Here is a 25,036-nt window from a genome sequence, read left to right as displayed (position 1 = left end):
CAAACACACACACACACAGAGAGAGGGAAGGGAAGGAAGGAAGAAAATCTGGGAGGAAAGACTGACAGCCAAGCTAATTAAAGACAGGGAATGAACTGACAAAGTGCTCCCCACAGCGGGAAAGAGGATGTGTCTCTGGTGGCAGGTGAGGAGATGACAAACGGATGACACTCATTAATCTGAGCTGTTACAACCTCTCCCTCGAAAAATTGATAATGTTCATTATGTTCCACCCAACTGTTCTATTTCTATGAGTCTCTGCCACCAGTGTTTCAAATACATCAACGAATGTTTAAGTGAAAGAAATTTAAGAATAATTACAAACTAGCAGAAAAGTTTGAAATACTCTGAAGGGTCCTTATCTCCCCGAATCTGTGGAAAATAAATTGCCGGCCATTTAGAAATATATCTGAATGCATGCCTCATCTCTTTGAGAGAAAGGCTCACCTTATTTCCTGAATACTGGGAAGATTTAGTCGCAGTACAACCACTGAATTCAAGCAATTAACATGGAAACTACTGAATCCTCACAGCCCTCTTAGCCGCATGATTACAGTCATACAGAGGACCCAGTTTACATCCAACATTGCTTTTTAATGTCACGTATCCTTTCTCCTCTCATTCCCCTAATCCCTGGTACCAGGGATAGAAACCAAGATTCTTACGTTAGACAAAAGCTCTATCATTGGGCGACATCTCCAACCTTTATAAAACAAAAACAAAAAACAAAAAACAAAACCTTCCCTAAGTTGGCCATGCTGACCTTGAACGTTTTTTCCTCCTTTTAGTCATAGGTAGTTAGGACTTCAGGCCTGCTTTACTAGCCCTGGCTTCGGCCTCCTTCAGCCAGCAATGGTTCCTTCATTTTCTCTTACTACTTAAAGTCTTGGCACCCGAAAAGCCACCAGCTTACTCTTGGAAAGTTTCATTTGTGTGGGTTCTTCATGATCAGATTCAGATTGTACATCTTGGGCAGAAAGACGCTGGAGTGATGCTATGTTTTTCTCCTTGCATCCTCCCCGGGATGTGGTCCCTGTGATGCTAAGTTTGATCAGTTCATTGAGATGGAATCCCTCCCTCCCCTGCCTTTAGATTATAAGCAATTTGTGGGAGGTATTTAGAAATTATGTAAACACCATGTTTCTCATCAGAGTCTTTTGAAACAGCTTTATTGATTCACATATTTGAAGTGCGTGATTTGATGAGTTTTGACATCTGCCTACAGCTGTGAATCCATCGCTATGATCAAGACAGCAAATGTATCTGTCGTCTCTCAACATTTCCCCCTTTCTTGTCATCCTTCCTTCTTGAATTTTCCCTGCTCTTCCTGTCTTCAGTCATCTATTGACAGCTTTACTATCATTAAGGAATAGTTTGTATTTTCTTGAGCTTTATACACTGAATCACCCAGTCTCTGTCATCTCCTCGTCCCCTGCCATGGCCTCTTTCTATCAGCATGCTATCCCTGAGACCCTTCCATCTTGTGCCTGTCAACAGCCCACCTCTTTGCTGATGCATACCGTTCTTCGATATGTAGAAATCACATTTTCTATACCTTGGTTGGGTTTACTTGATTGGTGATTCATTATTATTATTATTATTTACTTTGCAGAAGGCATAATTTTATTTCTTGTAGTTTTGGAGCTTGGCAAGTGCAACATCAAAGTGACTGAATGTCTGGTGAGACTTGTTCCTTGCTTCCCCAAAGGCCATCTTGTTGCTATATCCTGGAACCAGGAAGCCATTGGAACATTTTTCATCTTTACTTGTTAAGTAAAAACAGAACAATTCCAGGTTACCATCCGTTTGCAGAGAAGTCTGGATAGCAGGAATCACAGCTACAGTTTTCTCAAATGGGGGGGGGGGTGAATTGCATTGTGTCTTCAAAATTTTCATCTATTTATTTGCCCTTGAGTCTCCTCCAAACCACGCATGTGAAGGTCTTCCATAGTATACCCGGGATCTTCTCTATGGCATATTTTAAATTTCTTGTTACACTTACCCATTTATTTACTTATGCATTATGAGTGTGACTGTGTGCTCCATCCCTACCCAACAAGAGCCGTAGTACATATAAGATAACTTTCATCTCACAGTCCTTGCCTTGTACTCTGAGGGTTCCAGAGATCAAACCTGGGGCACCAAACTTAGTCTGCTGGTGTCTTAGTTAGGGTTTCACTTCTGTGAGCAGACACTGTGACCAAGATAATTCATAAAGACAACATTTAATTGGGTCTGGCTTACAGGTTCAGAGGTTCAGCCCATTATCATCAAGAAGAGAGCATAGAAGCCTCCAGGCAGGCATGGTGCAGGAGGAGTTGAGAGTTCTACATCTTCATCTGAAAGAAGCCAGAAACAGACTGAGCCACCACAGGCAGCTAGGAGGGAAGACTCCAAGCCCACCCCCAGAGCGACACACTTCCTCCAACAAGGCCACACCTTCTAATAGTGCCACTTCCTGGGCCAAGCATGTGCCAACCATCACAGCTGGCCAGCCCATTAATCTATTTATTTGTTTGGGGAGGGGGAACACACATGTCTCAGCGTTCGTGTGGAGGTCAGAGGATAATCACCTGGGGCTGGGACATTGAGCTCAGGTCATCAAACTTAGAAACAAGCACATTTATCTGCTAAGCCATCTTGTTTTTTCTACATTATCATTTTCCCTAGGCCAATGAGTATATTCTTCCCTAACTATTCCACACTCTCTGTGAACCCATGTTATTCTTTGTTTTAGTTTCATGACATGCATGTGTTACTTGGCTCTCAACATGACCTTTACAGGGTCTGTGAGGTGTCTGTCTAACTCTCTTTTATGTAATACTCTAGCCCAGTAGTTCTCAGCCTGTGGGCCACAACCTTGAGGGGCGTCAAACAACCCTTTCACAGGGTCCCTAAAACCATTGGGAAAGAGATTTACATTATGATTCCTAACAGTAGCAATTTTACCATTATGAAGTAGCAACAAAAATGATTTGATGGTTGGTTTAATGCATCATCACAACATGAGGAACTGTGTTTAAAGGGTCGAGACTTTAGGCCACTGCTCTAACCTGGACTCTGGACTGAGGCCTTTCTGACTGAGAATGTGGTTGGTCCTCTGGTGCTACTCTGAGGTGGTTGTAGAATTTGCATCATTTGTTTCCAACCTCCCACAGATTGCTGCCCCCGTGGCTTGAGGTCCTCTGTTTTTTAAACTGTTATCTAATCATTTTGCTTGTTTTCTTAAATTTTTAAATTTTATTTTAAGGATTTATTTATTTACTTTATGTGAGTACACTGTAGTTGTCTTCAGACACACCAGAAGAGGACATCGGATCCTGTTACAGATGGTTGTGAGCCACCATGTAGTTGCTGGGAATTGAACTCAGGACCTCTGGAAGAGCAGTCAGAGCTCTTAACCATTGAGCCATCTCTCCAGCCCTGTTTTGTTTTGTTTTGTTTTGTTTTTTTAAACTTGCTTTGGAAGAGAAGGCAAATATTCTAGTTAATCCATCTTGATGGGAATCATCCAACTTTCAATGAATGAATAGATTTTATGATTATATTTATCTATTTATAGACATGTAATTTCCCATTATAATCCCTTACAAGCATAATGCATTTTAATGTTCAAATTACCTTCAACTTGGTCAGGAGGCATAAGCATCTTTAGTATAAAACCCTTAACTCGGGCATTTCTTGGCTGAAACCTGTAGACTGGGAACAGGAAAATAGTCTGGATGACAAGACAAGAGGAGTTACTGGAGAAAGGAGGGAGCCATAACTGATCCCTTTGGCTGTTAATTATCTGAGGGACCTAGGCAAAAGAGGGGGTACCCGTTTGATCCTCACTAAAGCCACAAAGAGGCCTGGTGGGTCTGGTGGCAAGCTGGGCCATTTTTGAAAGAATGCTGTTGGCATTTGTAACAGAAAGCAAATCGGCAGTGGAAGAGACTGAGGGGAGTCTAGAGGAATCCTGTTTCTACTAGTGGTCCTGATGATGACAGACAGCTGCCTGGCAGAAGGATGATGCTCCTTAGCACATCTTAAGGAAATGCTAGAGAAGAGGGCATGGCATTTGCTCTTTGTTTTACAGACACCTTCAGTCCAGTGTTTGGGCCTCCCAAGCACTCAGCTAGGTACTGGTGATATAGGAAACACAAGGGGAAATGGACGCTCTGCTCTCTAGGACTGAACATGTCAGCAGTGGCTAGATAACATAAATTGACTCATGACATCATGTGAGACTCCAGCCATGAATGCTCCAGGACTTCTTCATGCTCACATCAGTAACAGGGAACTGGAATGATGATAAATGACTATCTGGACTTGACTCATCTGTAGTCTGATGAGAATCAGAGAGTCTCAGGGAAGGTTTGCAAATAGACAATGGGGAGGAAAGGTTTTTTTATTCACACGGAACAGCACGTTCAAGTCACAGCACTACTGCAAGACACAACTGGCTGTAGTTCAATGTCCCAGGGTCATAAAATAGGGATTCTGAGAAACGGGTGAGGGTAGACTCCCATAGGCCTTTTATACTATGTGAGGGGTTTCAGGTGATGCTCTACGGAATGCAACTACTCAAGACTTTTTAGCCTTCAAGCCATTCGAGAGCATTTGGCAGCAGCGGGAGCTCATCAGATTTACTTGCTAGAAAAAAACTCTTTGGCGTCCATGTGTATGTTTAGATGGAGAAGATAAGCAGAGGTAGGAGAAGAATTCGTTCACTAACGAGCATTACCAGGCACTCGGCTACATGTGGAGATGGAGGAGTAGGGCGGACAGGTGCCTTGCTCTCCCAACTTTCCAAAGATCCAGGAGACTCAGAAAATAAATAGGTGGCAGGAACATGTCGTTGTAAATGTGATGAATGCTATGGGAAGTCCAGAATGGCTTCAGAGTATGTGACTGGGAGCATCAAAGCCAGGGAAGGAACGAGAAGAGATAAGGAGAAGCTCAGTTTTTCCTGATCAGGAAGACAGGAACGCTTTAGGAAATGAAGACTGGGTGCCTGAGGCAAGGTGAGCCAGGAGGTGATGTAAGGTCAGGACTCCAGGTAACACTGGAGGGAAGAAAGAAGGGAGAGAGGGTTGATAAAGAGCTCTTGATGCCTCCGCCTTGTTTTAAGATGGACAGTAAGATGGCGATCGGGGTGGTGGTGATGTTTTTATTTAAAGTAAGCATCCAGGCTGCTGTGTGGAAATTGTCCCAATACACAGTAAATAGAGAGCATGCGCACTGCTAGAAAGAGAGAACCCATGACCTTTTACCCACTTGGGAATGCAAGTGGGTACAGATTATTTTAGTAACATTCTCTTGTTTCTCGTATCATTAAACACACATGTATTCTGGGAGGCAGTAATTTTATTCTCGAGGTACGCCAGTCAGCTTCCTCCTTACCGGAACCAGCTCCTGAGAGAATCTACTTAGAGTGAGAAAAGGGTTGTTTTTTGTTTTTTTGGTTTTTTTTTTTCCTAGTTCACTATTCTGGATGGTTCAGCTGGTGATCAGTTGACCCCATGGCTTATGAACTTGGGGTTCAGGGTACACAACTGTAGAAGTGTAAGGCAGCCAAGAAAAGAGAGCAGAGGTTCCCAGTCCTTGTCAAGGGCACAGCCTCAAAGACCTGAGATGATCTCACTAGGCCCTACCACCTAAAGACACCACCACCTCCCAGTAACACCTCTGGGGGGGGGAGTCTTCACCAGATGACCTTTAGAGGACATTCATAACCCAAACTAGAGCACTAGGTATAAGAGAAAGGGAAAAGATGTGCCTATTGTTATGTTTTTCCTCGGGAGTTGCAGGTGAACTTCTACTCCTAAATGGAGCATCTACGGCAGGGCAAAATGATGGTGCCACCGTAGGCCAACTAACAACCAAGGAGCTTACTTACGGCAATATGGGTGAAGAGTTATGGGAACAGGGGTAACACAAAGGTAGCTGAGTCACTAGAAAGCTCACCACAGCCTGGACTACTCAGGAAAGCTGCACCTGCCTGGAAGCTCTCAGAATGACCACATGCAACCAGCCCCTTTGCCTAGAGGGAATAACCCTTGGGGAATAACACTTTGAGTCAGATGCTTCAGCTTTCCCCAAGCTTATATAGTGCTTCCTCTCATCTCCAGAAGGGAATGTTTCAGTCTGAGGAAACTGCCCCACAATTGTCCACCAAATAATAATAATAGCCCCTCCCCCAGCTAAAAACAATAACCGATCAATTCGAAGTTTGGCAAACAAATTGTGGTGTATCTATTTAATAAAATATAAGCTATAAAAGAAACAATTTTGGTACCTGCAACAATATAAAATGAATCTTAGACTTGTTCAGGTAGAGATGCCAGGCAGAAAAAGATTCCATTTAGATAAGCTTCAATGAGTGTACTGATTTGTGGTGATATAAAACAATATAACTAGATTTTTGGTGTCCAGCGAGCATATGGGAGAAGACTGTGGAAAGGGACTGAGAAGTGGCACAAGGGAGTTTTCTTAAGTGATAGAACTTTTTTTTTTTTTGATTATAGTTGTGGCCACATGAATATAATTATCATAATGCATGAGATTTTTCACTATAGATGGGTGAATCATGTTTTGTGTAAAGTATAGCACCATAAGGAAGAAGAAAGGGCTAGAGAGATGGCTCAGTGGTTAAGAGCACTGACAGCTCTTGCAGAGGTCCTGAGTTCAAATTCCGACAAACACATGGTGGCTCTCAACCATCTGTAATGAGATCTGATCCCTCTTCTGGTGTGTCTGAAGACAGCTACAGTGTCCTTATATATAATAAATAAATAACTCTTAGAGAGAGAGAGAGAGAGAGAGAGAGAGAGAGAGAGAGAGAGAGAGAGAGAGAGAGAGAAGGGGAGCTGGGGGAAGGGATCCCAGGGTTTTCAAAGTATGTTAGGGAGCATCGGTGTGAAAAGAAAGGAAGAAAACCCTAAAATATTTCCAAAATAAAATGCCGTGTCACACTGAAATACTGGAGGAAAAGTTAAAACTAATCTTTAGGTCTCCAGTTGGAACAGATTAGGGACCGGTCCTGTTACTAGTGACCTATCATTTGGCTCCATTACAACATATTTTTCCTGCTTCCCCATCCAATCTTGACAATTTTATCAGACTTCTTTGGGGGGTACTCCTTGGCTCTCTTTGGTTAGCATAGAAATGTTCCTTAGTGAAGCATATAGCTGGGAACCATGTCTTCATCTTCAACCAGCTACACACAGACAACATTTAGGACAACATTGCATCTGTGCTGGATGTCCACAGACTTTTAGTCATTTATCTCAGTACTTAGGAAGCAGAGGCAGGAGGATCTCAGTGAGTTGGAGGTCAGTCCCTTCTGCATAGAGAGTTCATATACATGGTGAGACCCTTTCTAAAAAACAAAAGCAAAACCTAAGCTGTATGAATGTGAGAGCTATTTCTGGTTGTCAGCTTGACTACCTCTGGAATGAAGTACAATCTAAAAATGGAGGGCTCGCCTGTGATCCAGACCTTGAAGCTGGAAAACACAGGTTTCTGACCCAGGTCTTGACCTGGAGCTCTTGAGGTATAATGGCCGTAAAAATCTTAGGCCCAGGAAAGGTAGTACAGGCCTTTAATTCCAGGAGACTGAGGTAAGCAGATCTCTGAGTTCAAGATCAGCCTGTTCTTGACAAAGAACAAAAGATAAAGCAAGTTCTAGATCTAGGTGTAGTGGTATGCACTTTTAATCTGGGTCATACCTTCTGCTGGAGGCCTACATAAGGACAATTGAAGATGAAAGGTTCTCTTTGCCCACTTTCACTTACTTGCCAGCACATCTGTTGGAAGCTATTCAGGATTCCAGCTTATACAGAAGACCAGGTAAAACTACTAGCCGCATGGACTGAACAGCTTACTAGACTTGTAGCCTACTAGACTTTTGGACTTCCCATTCACAGCTGCCCATTATTGGGTTATTCAGACTACAAACTTTAAGCCATTACAATAAATTCCCTTAATACATAGAACCATTGCATAAAATAAGTTCAGTGACTCTAGAGAACCCTGACTAATACAATGAGTGAATTTATTTTTTGTTTGCTCAGAACTTAGAATTGTTCTCTATTCTAGAGCAATGATGTGTGCAATGTAATTAGTTTTTGAGGTGTAACTAACTTGACCCTGGTATGCCAGTCTCTGTGTGGGACACAGACTCCTACATGTAGTCTTCTGAGCATTTATACACTGTTACTTTCTCCTTTATGTGTGTGTGTGTATACATATATATATATATCTGACATGATTATATTTGGTAGATTGATTTTATATATATATATATATATATATATATATATGTATGTATATATAGTGGAGTAGATTACCAGTGATCACTATTTTGGAATGGCAAGAGATTGTATAGATACACAAATGTATGCACAAACACACATATATAATCTTATATTTTTGGTTGTGAGCCTAGCTTTTAACGGTTGAGCCATCTCTCCAGCCCTAATTATAATCACTTATTACTTACATGCTTTTTGGGAAAATTAATCACACCTGTTGGCATAGGGGGTGTGTAATACTCCTTCCTCTGTGGGAGGTATGAAGACAATTAATGTCTAATGAATATTTGTATAAAGTACTTAGAACAGTTTGGGATAACATGCATTAAGTACCAAAGACATTCCAATTAAATGAAGTAGATACACTCCTTTCAGGAAAGAGTCTACATGTTCATGTGTCCAATTTCTTTCTATTTATTAATGTGGAGATATTCTAAAATGTAAAAATAAAGGTTGGGGATATAGCTCAGTGGTATAGTGCTACTCAGCATACATTTTTGCTATATTCAGCATTGCAAAAATATTTATGTGTTTGAGTGTTTTGCCAGTGTGTATGTACAAGAACCACATACGTGTCTGGTGCCTGAGCAGGCCAGAAGACATCAGATATCCTGGGACTGGAGTTTTAGACAGTCGTAAACCACCATGTGGGTGTTGGGAACTGAACTCGGGTTCTCTGGAAGACCAGCCAGTGCTCTTATAACTACTGAGCTCTTTTTCTTACAGCCCCAATTGTAGTTTTTGATAAAGAGGAAAAATTCATCCTTACCTTCCAAAATTATAATTTGTAAATTAGTCTAGTCATTTAACATTCTTCGTAAGGCAAAGGAGAGAGAGAGTGGAGAAGATGGGTGGTGAGGTAATCACAGGAACTGGGCAGAAACAGGCAAAAAATTAGAGGAAAGGTCCTATCTTCGTTTGCCTTCTTTTACTGTGATGAGCACCATATTGACAAGCAACTTGGGGAAGAGAGGGCTTATCAGCTCACAGTTTATGATTTAAGGGAATCAGAGCGGGAATTCAAGGCAAGAACCTAGAGGCAGAAACTAAAACAGAGACATAGAGGAGTGTGCTACTTACTGGCTTGCTCCCCATGACTTTTAGCATGCTTTCTCATACAACCTGGGATAGCCCGCTCAGGGCTGTTAGTACCCCAAATGAGCTGGCCCTTCCATATCAGTTATTAATCAAGAAAATGCCTATAGTGTTTTGTACAGGTGATTCAATGGGGACATTTTTTTCTACTGGGGTTCCTTTTTCCAGATGACTTCAGCTTGTACCAATTTAACAAAGAACCTAACCAGGATTGGCCCTACTTAAATTTGAAGCTTTGTGTGTGTGTGTGTGTGTGTGTGTGTGTGTTTGGATAGACAGACAGACAGACAGACAGACAGACAGACAGGAGATATATTGTAGACCACTAGCACTCAGGAGACAGAGGCAGACAGATTTCAGTATTTGAGTCCAATCTGGACTACATAGAGGGTTCTAGGCTGGGCACAACTATAGAGTAAGATCTCATCCCCCCAAAATTAAAATTACTAGCACTTATTTAGTATTCTTCATTTTACAATTTGTAATTTTTTCCCCCAAAAAAGATGTTTATAGGTTCATAAAATTAAGAACACTAAGAGAAGAAAAATGCGAAACAGAAGTTAACACGTTGGTTTCTTTCTGGGCGTTCGTCCATTCATTAGCTTATTTACTACAACACACATTTCTCTCACAGTGGAACCAGACAATCACAGAGCTTGTTTCATGGGAGAGACTGGAGCAGGTCTAAGCCAGTTAAAGAACTTAGAAAAGAGCAAAAGAAGTAGTCTGCAGAGCAAGTTTTCTGAGAAAGTAGTCTTACAGTGTCCACAAATATAAATATCTTTGGGTGTTCACATGTCTTTCTGAGACCTAGTATGGCATCTGCGTTTTCATCCTTTTTATTGTAACCAAGACCCCAGGCACTGCAAGTAGCTGCGTTGAATGCCACCTCAAAACGTTGGGCTTCGTAGCCGCTTACAGTTAGTTCTTCAATCTTTTCAGTGCTCTGAGTTAACATCTTGGTTGCGAAGTACTTAAAAGTGATACCCAAAATGGTTATTTCTTGAGCAGAAATTCGGGCAAGTGGAATTGCTGAGTCAAGCAAGGGTGTGTAAAATTTTGAGGCGCAAAATCGTATTGAAACCTCTTCTATGTATTCTTCACCGGAGAAGAGGCACAAATAGAGAGGTTAAATAATCTGGCTGAAGGTCAAAAGTAATTAGATGTGGGTGAATTTAAAAACGGCGCGGGCTGGTCTGGCAGCGGCAGGGGTGGAATTTGCGGTTTGCTGGATTTTTTTTTTTTTTTTTTTTTAAAGGCGTGTTTCTGTAAGGGAGGGGCCGGGCAGAGGGGAAGGAAACTTGTGTCGCAGTAAAGAAGGAGGAGGGGACGGTCGGAGTCAAGCCCGAGCCAGCAAAAAGAAGGCTGCGCTCCGCTCTTGCCAGGCCCCAAAGCCGCTCGTGGGGAACCTCAGAGTTCCCCGACAGCTCCGGCGAGGTCCCGGCTGCGTCAGACAGTTGCCAAGTGTCTGCCTCGTCCAGCAGGCCTAGTTGCTAGGGCCTCCATCTTGGGGGCCCCCGGGGCCACCGCGCCCCCGGAAGGGGTTGCGAGTGGGGCATTCACTTCCGGTCTGGGGCCTGCGGCGGCAGCGGTGGCGGCGGCGGCGGCGGCAGCGGGACGGTGTAGAAAATGGCGCTGGTGCAGCGGCTCGGGCCTGTCCCCGCGGCGCTGCGGAGGGCTTGAGGCTCGTGAGCCTCGTTCCCCGCGCCCTACGCGCTAGTGCACTTTACACACATGAGGTGAGAGGACCGGAGGGGAGGCTCGCTCGGGGCCAGGAGCCAGCCTACTACAGCGCTGCCGCAGGACCCCTTGGGCTGATGGGCGGCGGCGCGGGGCAGTCCCCGGGGGCCCGGGCCTGGGCGGGAGTCACGGGCGGTCCGGGAAGCTTCGGTCCCGCGCGGGCTACGGCTCTGGGCTCCGCCACCCTGGGCTCGGCGGACCGCAGCGCTGCAGCCCGCAGCCCCGCCCCTCCCCCACCGCGCGGGCGCTCTGCCGCAGCAGCTCCGTTTTCACGCGCATCCCCTCCCCCCGTTTTTTTTTTTTTTTTTGTTTGTTTTTGTTTGCTATTTCAGAGAATTGGAAGCTAAAGCTACCAAAGACGTAGAGAGAAATCTTAGCAGGTAAGATGGGCGAGCCTTCAGTCTCCCGCCCCTTTATAATCCTGTGTTTCCACTCTGCTTCGCTCTTCCTGGGTTTACGGACATCCCCCCCCCCCACCTCCACCCCCATCCCCACCCCCAACCCCCAACCCCGTGTCATTTGCTTTCTCACTCAGGGAACAGACTTTCGGGAGAAACGGCCTCAGGGAATATTGCAACCGGGGGGGGGGGGGGCATTGCAGGGAGACGCGTAATTACGAGTGTGTTCGTTCTTAAAAAGAAAAGCAAAAGGCAGTTCTTGTAAACTTAGTTAAAGCATTCTCACCCTTTTAGAATTTAATTAGGGGACTTGTGCATTAATTACTATTGTAAATGGTTGCAGGCATTGTGTGACTCATGATTGAGGCGGCCCTTATGGCGGGCTGTCAAACTGTTTTGGCTTCCCCGTTATTACTTTGTAGCTAAATTGTTGCCTTTATAAAAAGATACTATGTGTTCGCATTTTTTCCCTCTCTGTCTCTGCACATTGTAGTCAGGCGGATTCTGTTGCATTGGAAACAGTTTTGTCCTTGAACTTCATGAAACATAAACTGCGTTTTGTTTTCCTTTGAAACTACATTTTAGTGTTCAGTGTGTGCTCTTTTTATCAGCTGGGAAAGTAGTTAAAAATTGTTCCCAGTAGGTGATTATCACTTCTGTTGGGCTTGAGTGCTTTTGCACTGGTAACTTAATCATCAAATACTACCTCAAAAGAGAAGTGGGGTTTTTTTTTTTTTTTTTTTTTTTTTTTTTGTTTGTTTGTTTGTCCTCTACCTCCAAGTAATGAATTTCTGGAAGACGTTTAGTTTCATTGCGCTGTAATTACTCCAATATCAGCGAATTGCACTATACTTAACCCATTTTAAGATCCACGTTTAAACCCGGACTTTACTATTTACCTTTCTCTTTTGTATCATATTTGGACACTCAGAAACTTTGAGATTAATACAGTATAAACAGCTTCGTTTGTTTTAGATCTTAATATGGCTTACATTGGTTTATTGGAAGTTCTAGGCTTATGTTGGGGTTATTAGCACACTTGTAATTGCACAAGTATTTTTCTCCATGTAGAATTGTTCCAAATTTCTGGCTCTTTGATTTTATAAATGTTAATTTGTTGGGGTGACTGTTAAAGAATCTGTTCTCTTGGCAAAGAAACAGTATTGGCTTACACCGTAAGGGGTTTTCTGGAACTCTAAATAATTATGGAATCATTTAAAGGGCCCTTAACAACTGATGTCGCTAAATGTCAGTTGGATGTTTAAACAAGTTATGTTGTGAAAAGCAGGAAAGAATCATGGTGCAGGTTTTGAATGTGTTTCTCCTTTTTTTTTTTTTTTTTTTTTTTTTAAGTCAGGCAGCTGCACAGGTCTTGTTTCTGTGAGGATACCTAGAATTTAGGTAAACATTGTAACACAAGCATGATTTTCCACTTCTTTATGATTGGTCAGAACTTGGAATCTCTTCTCTTGGCCTTGTTTGAATTCCAGCTCTGCTACTTAAAATGACCTTGACTCTTGGCAGGTCATTTAGCCTCTGTCCAATCTATGAAAACGAGAGGCTTGGGCCATCTTAGTTACTAATTTCTGTTAGAGCCCCTTGGGTTACATAAAAAGATCAAACACTGTCAGTGTCCACAGAGGGCATGTTCAGTCAGGTGGGGAAGCTGTAGTGTGTGCTTAAATAATGGTGACACAAGGTAGGTGATAAGGTCAGAAGGAGATGACATTCCAGTCTTGTGGCTTGAGGCGATTCATAAGATCATTAGATATGAAAAAGAAAAATGTCAACATTTTAAGGCAGAGCTTCCAGTAAGATGGGACCAGTTCTATTTGTTTAAGGTTAAGGTGCTTTAAGTAGGGAGAAAGGTGGTTAGATGAGATTAAATGGGTGCATGCTTTTTTCCCCGAGTAAAAGTGTCACTCTTTACTGCTCAGGGAGTCATGGTTGGTAGTAGTCACCCTAGTCAACTCTGAGCATCTTCTGGGAACCAGTAAGGGGAAGAATGTTGGCATATCAACAGCTTTTTATCATCTGCCTGGTGTGCTCATCTAAAGACTTTGTATACCTCCTTACCCTGAGTGTGTGGGTGAGTTAGGTGTTCTTAGTTCTTCCGCTTTACATGTAAGAGGTTTGAGGTCTATCCTGAGGTTAAAGTAACTACAGGAGGACCTACCGCTAGTAATTTCAGGAACCATCAACCTCTATGCTGTGTTTAAACTCTTTACTGAAGGGAAGGTGCTGCACTTTAAAAAACTGCAAAATTTCGTTTAGAAAGTAGAACCTACAACTGCGTGTAGTATGTTTACCTTGGAGTTTCTCACATGGACACGTTTTGGACCAGCTACTTAATTATTTGAGGACTGTCCTTTGTAGTGCAAGATGTTTGGTGTCACCAGGAGTACTCCCTCCCCAGTGTTTACAATGATCAGAATGTTTTCAGAGTCTGGTAAAGGTCCATGGGGGATGGTAGGTAGGGATGGGGGACATCGTTGTAGATCTTGGTTCAGGTTTGAACATGAAAAGTCCTAAATATGTAAATAACTAATTCATATAAGTATCTTTTTGTGTTATGGAAGCCCAGCAAACACTAGTGTGTCTCTAGCTTAGAAACTTTGTTCTGTGTGGGCTAGAGTTGGGTTGACATTCTTCTTTCCTGTAGTAAGTGGGAAATCCTTACCAAGTGTCAACTTCAGTGCTTGACAGTGCCAAGTGTCAAGCAAAATGGCACTAGGGATGAATTTAGCTTTTAAAACTAATTGTTAGCCTTTAGAAGGGGCTCACTCTGTTAGTACCATGAACATTCAAAAGAGGGAGCTGTGAGGTCTAGATGAGGGTGACTACCACTGGAGTGGGACTAGGAAGACAAGACTCAACCTAGTAAGCACACAGGAATTTGTGTAGCAGAAATAGCAAGCAGTTATTTAGACTGTCTTAAGACATGGGCTGTGGAGATCTTTTCCTGTAAGGCTGAAAACTTATTCACGATCTTTAGATGGTCTGAGGAGTCACGGATATCTTACCACTTCTGGTAGGATATCATTATGATAGGAAACTCGTTAAGGCTAGAAGTTATGACCAGGAGTAATTACCGGCAGTAATTCTCTAGGTGAAAGCTGATGAGGATTTGCATGAAAGTGGTGTAAGAGAAAAGTATGAGTGGATCCTGGGATTTCAAAGCAGGTTAGTTGTGGGAGGAGTTCACATAGCTAGGGTTCTTCATTTAGGATAAAGGAGAAATTGACCCAGCCTAGGAGCAAAATATATATGAAGAGAAAACAATATTAGTTAAAATGACCAGTTTAGAGGGGGAAACAGAAACCTTCCATTAACTAGTACAATTTAGTTGATACAAAACAGTTTTAAAAAAATAAAATTTTGTGTGTATGGGTGTTTTGACTGCATGGATATCTGTGCACACATTGGTTCCTAGTACTCATTGGAAGGCACAAGAGGGTATCAGATCCTCTGGAGGTGGTGTTTCAGGTTGTTTAAACTGCCATGTGTTGGAATTTGAACTGGGGTCCTTCAGAAAAGCAGCTGGTGCTCTTAACTATGGGGTTTTTCCCCCAGTTCCCAACTGTTGTAATTTTTTAAAAGTATTTTTGGAGTCAAAAGTTACAGAATTACTGAATACCTTAAGGTAGATATCAGCTGGTATCATTTTTTTCAAGTGAGATAGTTCTGAATGGGAGAGTCTTTAAATGAAAGACCTGGGATTCCAACAGGTCTTCTCTAGTTCTAGTGTTTTCACTACCCATTAGATAAGATATAACATGTTTCTGCTTTCTTTCCAAAAACAATGATGTAAGTTATTTTATGTGCATTCTAGTGATTCCTATAATTTAGGTGTATTGTGTAAGTAGAAGTTAACATAATTTTTAGAAATATTTATTTATTTATTATAAGTACACTGTAGCTGTCTTCAGACACACCAGAAGAGGGCATCAGATCTCATTACAGATGGTTGTGAGCCACCATGTGGTTGCTGGGATTTGAACTCAGGACCTCTGGAAGAGCAGTCAATGCTTTTAACCACTGAGCCATCTCGTCAGCCCAGAAGTTAACATAACTTGAGATACTGATCCCAGCTCCCATACCAACCGTTAAATGCCATTGTACAACAAATATTAAAGATGCAGTAAACCATATAGCATCTAACGTGGGAAACTTTTGTTTGAACTATGAATGTCTGGAACAGAGGTAATGTCACAGGAAACCCAGGACAACAGGAGTGGCCAGGGTGTACATCTCTAGATAAGGTTGTCTGTTCTTGCCATCATCCCAATTTTGTTAGGGCTTTCTTTCTTTCTTTCTTTCTTTCTTTCTTTCTTTCTTTCTTTCTTTCTTTAAGATTTATTTATTTTTATTTATGTGAGTACACTTCAGCTGTCTTCAAACACACCAGAAGAGGGCATAGAATCCTGTTATAGATGGTTGTGAGCCATCGTGCGGTGCTGGGAATTGAACTCAGGACCTATGGAAGAGCAGTTAGTGCTCTTAACCACTGAGCCATCTCTCTAGTCCTTGTTAGGCTTTTCTGTTGCTTTCTCTGATGTGGCTTGTAGGCCAGGCTAATTCAGAGATTATGTGACAAATTAGTTGCTAGACTAAATAAATGCAGACTGTGAACTTAATTTAAAACTGAGAATATTCTGGAAATTTTGAATATAAACATCATAAAAATAGTTTATAATGTGTTAAATTTTGGCATACCAAATAGATCTGAAAGTATAATTTGAAAGACAAAGTCTTTTATAGTTTCATTTTATGACAATCCCAGGAATATTGCTCATGATTGGAAATACTAAAATGGGGTATGTTACATATAGTCTATTCAGTCTGAACTAATCTCACTCCAAGTATAGTCCATCTTCTATCTTTCATGTAAGATCTGGAGAGATGAGTAGGCAGTTAAGAGCTCTTGTTGCTCCTGCAGAGGACCCAAATTCTATTCAAGTTCAGTTCTTAGCACCCACATTGGCTGGCTCCCAACCAGTTTTAGGGGATCTGATATACTCTTCCAGACTCCATGGGTGTTTTTACTCACACATGCACATACAAACATAATTTTTAACAATTAAAAATAATGTTTGTTAATCTTAAGAAGAAGCCACTTCTAGTTCTAAACAAAACACCAAAGCTAGTGTAGCACTGCTTCTCAAGATTATTTTGTCATGTTTGTTTTCTCATTTACACCCCAAACCTCAAATACATATCCATACAGTAAAGAACCTGTTGTGCATAATAGTCAATGACCAAACATAGAATGTTTAGCTTCACCCCAAGGTTTGGTCCATATTTGCTTATTTTCAGTTGTCCTGGTGGGTTTTCTTTCTACCATTCCTTGATCTAAGGTTGCATTAGCTGTCTTGTCTCCGAAGCTTCCTTGCTGCCTCTTTCATGACAGTGTAATGAACAACAGTTTTGACTAGTTGTTTTGCAGAATTCAGTTTGGGTTTCTCTGGTTACTTCTGAATGACCAGATTGAGGTTAAATCTTTGTGGCTAAGGTGTCCCACCAGTAGTGTGTGTTCTGAGCAAATCCCGGCAGGTTCTCTCCTTGACCTGGACTTGAGAGAAAGTCAGTTCTCCGAGTGATTATTCTGCACTTGCACCTTGATGCTGGCCTAGTTATTTTTCCTTCATATTAGGAAATGCTACATGGTTTAAACTGAAACTCAAAGTGTTCAATTTACAAAAATTGCATGTCTACTTTAAATTTGAAGGCTGTGATTGCTACCTTTTAAAGAGTTATTTTGAAGATAGTTTCCTTATTGGTGGATATAAAAGTTGTTTTCAACTTTGATTAGTGATGCTTAAATAAGTTTGGTATGAAAATAAAACATTGATTATGTTTGTAATGAGTATTCTGGTTTTGTTTGTTTTGCTTACCAGGAAGCTCAGCTTGACCTAAAGTTTGGGCTTCTCTTGCCTTGTACTTCCCAGCTTGCCTGGTATTTTAGCTAGTTTGGCATTGTGGCCCTAGATAAGGCGTTATGCTGAGTGCTCAAGCAACCACTGGTGTAAAGAACTACCTTGAAAAACTAAATGTGTTTGAACAAAACAAGGTAAAAGAAAACAAACAAACAACCCAGGATCTAACAGGATAAAGTATTTATCAAACTTCCAAAGATTTAGTGTGCGTTAGAGTGACTGTCAGAAGAGTTAAACTGAGATTGAAGAGAGTAAAATGTAATGGAGGCAGGCTTTCTTTTAGTCTTAAAATGAGGTCCATGAACATCTAGTTAACAGTCCTATTTAAGACTTCATACTTTAAGCATCTTTTGCATCTTCTGTTGAGTTGTCTAGGCAGCAGAAATCCTAGCATTTCCTCTCTTGTAACCAGGGAGAAGCATTTGCATTTTTGCAGTAAGGCACTAGTGTTAGGTCACAGTGACTCAGCTTCCCATTTTAAAGGAATGTTCAAAACAGATTGAAACCTAGTTGAAGAATTTTATACTTTGAACCTTAAAAGATATTTTCTGCAAACAGCAATTGATTGGATTTTTATAATAACAAACAAGACTGAGCCAGCTCACTTGTTTTGCTGTTCTTCCTAGTGAACTGTAGTCTGATAGCATTTACTGGGTAGTGTGCTGCAGTGATGCTAGATGTTTTTTATATTGATGCCATCTGTGCTTTGTTGACTTTAACCCCTTTCTCCTGTGTCTGTCCCCCAAGAAACACATTTGTGAGCTAACAGAAGGAAAGCTGGTGCTGCCTGGTGCCTAAATACACACCGATCTTAAGAGAATTCTAGTGTTGTTTTACCTATTAACTGCTGCAAAGGTACAAGAGAAATGCATTCTCTCTGAATCCTCAAGCAGGTGTGAGGCATGCACGTACTTGAGACTTAGTGGGAATGTGGTAGGTTACTTACTTATGTGGCTCTTTTGGGTTCCATGTCCAGTGGGGCGCACCAGCTCTTCTGGGGGAGAGGAAATAGGGACCCAAATTCAAGGTTATCTTTAGCTACATAGCAGGTTCAAGGCCACCTGCTTGATGAGACCTTCTCACAAACAAAGTATAAAAATGGAAAGGGACATATGAATAGTCTTTGCATTCCTGTGTAGGTTAGCATTCAGGCCACAGTTGTAAGGAAACTTCTGGAAACTTGTGGCTCTTCAGTGGCTATGAAACCAGAGCTTAAACTCCTGTTTAGTACTGTCCTGCTTTTAGTCTATCCTCAAATTCCTTGGAAGATCCTCCCCCCATCATGAAGTTTCTACTGACTGGCCTTGAACTAACTGTCCCTGCCTGACTGCTGAGGCTAAGAGCACAGATTCAGCTTTTTAAGTGATGTCTCTATTAAGATCAAATTTCCATGCACGTGAAGTGTGTGGCCTGTACATTCATCACCTCTGTGATTTCAGAGCAAGTTTACACTTATGTTCCCTGCTCCAAACACCAAATTTTTAGCAGTCGCTCCTCATTTAGCCTGCATTCCAGCTCCTGTCATTCACTGATGGATTTTCTGTTCCGGGCATTTCATAAATATGGAACCCTATGATAAAATTCTTTAGTATTAGTGTCTTAGTGTTTTTTCAAGCTTTACTTGTATTGACTCATTGTCAGCACTTCATTCCTTTTAATGGGTAAAGATACCCCATTCTTTAAAGATACTTCGAGGATTTGCCATCTTGTATTTCCATAAATATGTGGAGTTTTGGTGGTTGTTTGTTTGTTTTGTTTGAATTGTCAGGAATTGAACCCAGGGCTTCAAATGCCAAATGTGTCCTGTACTACTAAGCCACACTTTTAGCACTGTGCTACTTTTATTCATCTCTGAGTCATTCAGTAGGCATTTCAGTTGTTTTCACTGAAGGATTGCATAATGCTGCCATTCACATTTGTGTACTAGTTTATACGGATGTGTTTTATTCTGTTAAATATCTCCCTAGTAATGAAATTGCCGGTTCTATATAAAAGCTCTAACTTTTTGAGGAGCTGTCAGGCTGTGTACAATGCAGTCTTACCATTCTTTACTTCACCAGCAGATGCTCTTCTCCACATACGTCCTTGCTGATACTTGTCCTTTTTAATTGGACGGTAGGCATCTTTGTGGATGAAGACATCTCATTGTGGTTTTGATTTGCATTTCTCTAATGGCTAATGAAGCTGAACATCTTTTCATGGCCTTTATTGGATATTTGATTTGGAACGATGTCTGTTTATAGTCTTATGTCTGTTTTTAAATTCCAGCTTTGATTTTTGTTTCTGTTTCTTTTTGAGACAGGGTCTCAGTGCTACTCTGGCTGGCCTAAAACTTTCTGTGTAGGCCAGTCTGGCCTAGAACAAACAGATTCACCTGTTCTGCCTCCTAAGTGCTGGTATTAAAGTTCTTCACCCCCATGCCTGGCATGTTTTTAAATTAAATGGATTGGTTTTTGTTTTTTGTTTCAAAGGTTTCATTAGTATAGGCTAATCTCAAACTTGGTTTGTAGTTGAGGATTGACTTTGAACTCCTTGATCCCCGTGCTTTTCTCCACATGCTGTGTGCCACCACATCATTTTGGGGGGTTTTATTTTGTATTGTTGAGTTTTTTTTTTTTTTTTTTTTTTTAGATTTATTTATTTATTTATTTTATTTAAGTATACTGTAGCTGTTTTCAGACACACCAGAAGAGGTCATCAGACCCTATTACAGATGGTTGTGAGCCACCATGTAGTTGCTGGGAGTTGAACTCAGGACCTCTGGAAGAGCAGTCAGTGCTCTTAACCACTGAGCCATCTCTCCAGCCCAAGAGTTCTTAATGTAGATTAGAAATAAGTTCTTTATGTGTGATTTACAAGTATTTTTTCCTATTCTCTATGCCTTTTTCACCTTCTTGTTGGTCCCTTGAAGCACAGATAGTTTTACCTATGATAGTTCTGTTGTTTGTGCTTTTGATATTAATTCCAAGGTTGCAGAATTTTTTTTCTTCCAAGGTTGCAAAAATTCATTTGGTTCCTAACAGTTTTATGGATTTTACATTTAGGTCTGTCGTCACATATTGAGTTATTTTTGTATATGATATGAGGGCATCAATCTCATTCTTACAATTTTTCAGTTGTTTGGCCCCATTTGTTGAAAGATGGTTTCTCTGGTATACTTGAAGGTCAGTTGCTCATTTATGCTCTTCTGGAGTCTGTGTCATTTGGTCTGTTGGCCATCCAGTCTTCATTGCTGTAGCTTTGTAGTTAGGCTTGAAACCAGTACCAGGGTCCCAGTTCTCATTTTCAAGGCTGTGTTAGTGGTTCCCTGGTGTTTCTATGTGGATTTTAGCATCAGTTTTTCTGTTTTAATGAAAAGCTGAGCTTTGGATAAGAACAGTTTGTAGACCAGCTTAATGGCATTCTTTATATCTATTCATATATATAGACTTTCTAGTTATTTAGGCCTTTAATTTTTTCAAAGATGTACTGTTTTAAGTATACAATTTGAACTTAAAAAATTTTATTCCTGAGTATTTTGTGGTTTTGATGCTATTAGAAAGGGAATTGTCTACTTCAGTAGTTGGTACTTAAGCATGTACTTCATCCCAACTATACCCAAAGTCCCTGCCATCAGTAAATACAGATAGATTTACATCTTCCTTTCTGATCTTGCTGTGTTTGCCCTATTAACTGAGTTCTTTTGTTTCACTTAAGATATTGTTGTTGTTACTTAATTATTTAATTTTGTGTGTGTGTGTGTGTGTGTGTGTGTGTGTGTGTGTGTGTGTGTCTGTGGCTGTGGCTGTGGCTGTGGCTGTTATGCCTGTATGTATGTCTGCCCACGAAGCCAGAAAAAGGTATTGGATCCCCTGGAACTGGTAGTTGTGAGCTGCCACCAAACATGAGTCCTCTAAAAGAACAGCTGCTTCTCTTAACCAGTGTGCCATATCTCTAGCCCCTGTTTTTTTTTTTTTTTTTTTTTTTTTTTTGTTTGTCTGTTTCATATAGTATTGAAAAAGAATGTCAAGACTGGTTATGTTACCACTAATAGAAGCTGTGGACTTTTTTTTATAACTACCCTATATCTATTTAATAGTTTTCTTTTACATCCAGTTTGATTGCTTTTCTTTCCCCTCCCCCTTTAATATTATTTATTTAATATATTTGAGTACACTGTGGCTGTCTTCAGACACACTAGAAGAGTGCATTGGATCCCATTACAGATGGTTGTGAGCCACCACATGGTTGCTGGGAATTGAATTCAGGACCTCTGGAAGAGCAGTCAGTGCTCATAAGCACTGGGCCATCTCTCCAGCCCTGGTTGCTTTTCTTAGTGATAGTGTTTTGAATTTTTGTGACTGCTGCTCTTGTCTATTGATGCTATCAATAACTGTGTTCCCTCTTTTAACACCGTATTACACGGATTTTTTTTTTTTTTTTTTTTTTTTTTTATGTTAAACCAACCTTTCATTCTTGAGATGAATCCTTTGATTGGAAATTTCTGTCTGTCTTTTTTTATGTTTTTTTTCTAAGACAGGGCTTCTCTGTGTAGTCCAGACTGTCCTGGCACTTGCTCTGCAGATCAGACTGGCTTCCAAGAGACCAGAGTGATAGGGATTAAAGTTGTGTGCCACCACACCCAGTGTGTTTGTATTTCTAATGGTAATAAATCTATATTCTTCCTGTAGTAGTGTTCCGTGTTTTTGGTATGTGGTATTTGACTTGGGATCTAGGGGTGTTAGCTGTTGCTTTGGGGTGTATCAGATGTATCAGATGCTGTATTGTGCTTCAAGAGTTTTTTTTTGTTTGTTTGTTTTTTTTTTTTTTTTTTTTTTTTGTATCCAGTAACATTTTCTCTATATTCCTGCTTGGCCTTCTTTCTATCCTACCTGTCACTCAGTGTCTTGCAGTGAGTTTCCTGTAGCTAATGATTAGTGAACACTTACTCCGTGCCTTCAGTTAGCACTTTATCCGTTTAACCTAATCTAATCTTCACAACTTTTTCAGGGATGTACATTTGGACTTGTACAGAATAGAGGCTTATGAGATGTTAAATATGTTTGTAAGGCCACAGGTGCTGCTGCTGGTTCTGAAATTTAAGTTCTCCTTTTCTTGACATGGGCCCCCAAACTTTGCACTACAAACTGTGCTTAGGAAAGGCTCCTTTGATCTGGTCTTTGAAGAAATAGTGTGTGGGTGGCAAAAGCGAAAGTACAGTTATAGCCTCTTAGTAAGGGAAGGAAGCAGGGATTGTTGTCTAATTAAGACCCTCTGTGCCAGGGAGTACAGTTCAAGGAGAACTGGTTTTTTTCCCTGCACCAGTAATTAGTTCTTTCTGGAACAGCGAGATTAACATCTAAAATAATTAGACCATGTATATTGTTTAATTGGAGGTCAAGGGTGAGGTCTGTATTGAATGGAAAGAAATGTGAAGGAAGTAGTAATTGAGCTAAGCTTAGAGATTTAAGTAAGCAGCTCAGAGTCTGAGTGAGCTTTAGGACAGACAGCCTTGTACCTGGCAAGCCATGGAAGAGTGTCTTTTCACAGTGATGGGGAATGATACTACTGCTATATTTCTGGGTTGTAGGTCCAAAATAAATATTTCCAACACTATATACTGTCAAGTGCTGCTTTCCTGATGGTGGGATATCTGTTTTGACTAACTTCCTCAGCCCGAACTTTTATTATTTCCCCCTGTTATATGTATAATATTGTTGCAACTTGCAAACAAGATGCCCTTCTATCCCTAAAAACTTGTTATGTCTGTATTCTAAATTCAGAGGCATTTTCTTGGTAATTACAGTGTCATTCTCATAATTGGGGACAACACTGACATTCATGATTGCTAATGCAAAGATTTTACTAAAATTTTCTGTGTTGTCTCAGCACTGTTTGTCACAGCAAGGCAAAAAGAACAGGTTTTCTTTTGTTTTTTTCTGGTCGAAGTCAATGCAAGGTCACAATTTGTATTTGGTTTAGATGCCTGTACTCTGGAACTGGTTGGCAGTCTTTGTATTGCATTTTTCTGGTGTGTAAAGAGTGAAGGCTGTTTTGTAGGTTGCCTCTCTGTTTCTCTCTTTAGGTCTGGAGCTGTGTTTGGGGCAGGAGCAGGCTAGGACTGAGGTGCTTTTCTTTGGTAAAAGTGCATGAAGTCACTTTATCTCATTGTCTCGAATGTTAACCAAGTGATCTTCATCCATCCTTCTTCATCATTGTCTTCCCATTCTGTTTTTCTTTCTTTCTAGTCCTCTTTCAGCTTCAATATATAGTCCTTTTTTCTGTATCATTTTACATTAAAGTCCTCTGTACTAGTGAATCTGTTGTGATTGGAAATAGCCTGTTACATTCCCTTGTTCATAATTATTTTCACTGCTTTATTCATTTTTTTCCATATTAGTTTTCTGTTTCAAAAAAAATCACAAATTTTATTCTATTGCGTTCTGTTCGTTTTCCTGCAGAAGTTATTGGAAAAACTGACCCCAACAGACTCATTCTCTTACAAATTTTTGCTGTAATTGGGTTTCTGTCCTGCTGTCTGCTGATACTAGTTAGGTTATCAGTGACTTACTATGCAGTACTGACTAGCTTATTGATGAACAGAAATCAAGACTGAGGAAAACAGTAAAGCCAATAGGTAGTGCAGTAGGTGGGATTTGTGAAGAAGGAGGGCAGATGATCTTCTGACAGATGTGATGTGGGTTTCATAACCAGCTTAAACATGCGGTTGACTGTGAGGGTGACCTGCCACTGATGGCTACTTGGGCCATCAGAAAAGTTGCCTTCCGTTTCCTTTCCTTTCTTAAAGCAACTAGAACCATCTGTCCTTGTCTCATTTGTTTCCTAGACAGCCGAGTCACATGTTAAAGCTTGGACTTTAAAGTCTGGTTAGCCATCTTGGAAGTTCATCTTCATTACTTAGTTGTGGATGGCCCTCTCTGTCTTTCTGTGTATATCAGGCAGTACGTCTAACTTCATGTCCCTCAAAATGAAAGGAAGTTGAAAGAACAGTTAACAAAGGAAAAAGGCTAATAGGGTAAATAGTGGAAGAAACTAGGTGTCAGCTTCCATAATCACACCCTGTGCAGAAGACATGCAGAATCTTCCCTGCATCAAAGGGAAACATTAAGAGATTTGCCAGAGCAGGGTTTGTTAGAAATTTGTTATCCTTGGGCTGGAGAGATAGCTCAGGAGTTGAGAGCACTTGTTCTTGTGGAGGACTTAAGGTTGATTCCTGGCACCTCTATGGTGGCTCAAAATCACACATAACTCAAGTTCCAGAGGATCTGAAGCCCTCTTCTGACTTCTCGGGCATTGGGCACACACATGTTTTGCAAACATACAAGCAAAACATAATTTTTTTTTAAAGAAAATTATTGTCCAAGGTTTCTGTTGGAGTCTGGTCGGTCCTGTATCATACTTTAAGAAAAGGTGTTAAGTTGAATTGTAATGTTTGTGAAGTTGAGGTGCTAGGTACCTACTCTCATCAATTAGGGAATGACACAGGCCAAAGATCATCCTGTAGTTGACACTTGCTGTGTTGATTTTGTTAACTCTTTCAGCATACCATGCAAGCCTACTCCTACATGTC

The 25,036-nt window shown here is 41.0% G+C and overlaps 1 protein-coding gene across 2 annotated transcripts in view; it reads left to right on the top strand.

The window, feature by feature from the left end:
* Positions 1-10,981: 10,981 nt before the first annotated feature.
* The window catches only part of TNRC6A (trinucleotide repeat containing adaptor 6A), a 70,484-nt gene continuing 56,429 nt past the window's right edge, over positions 10,982-25,036 (top strand). For both annotated transcript variants that reach the window (XM_080912208.1, XM_080912207.1), the window contains exons 1-2: positions 10,982-11,131; positions 11,465-11,512. In XM_080912208.1, coding sequence (XP_080768334.1) covers positions 11,127-11,131; positions 11,465-11,512 — 53 coding nt within the window. In that variant the 5' untranslated portion in view covers positions 10,982-11,126. The remainder of the gene's footprint in view (positions 11,132-11,464; positions 11,513-25,036) is intronic.

The sequence above is a fragment of the Micromys minutus genome (assembly GCF_963924665.1).
Source record: "Micromys minutus genome assembly, chromosome: 2".
Taxonomy (NCBI): Eukaryota; Metazoa; Chordata; class Mammalia; order Rodentia; family Muridae; genus Micromys; species Micromys minutus.
This window is presented reverse-complemented; position numbering and strand designations above follow the sequence as displayed.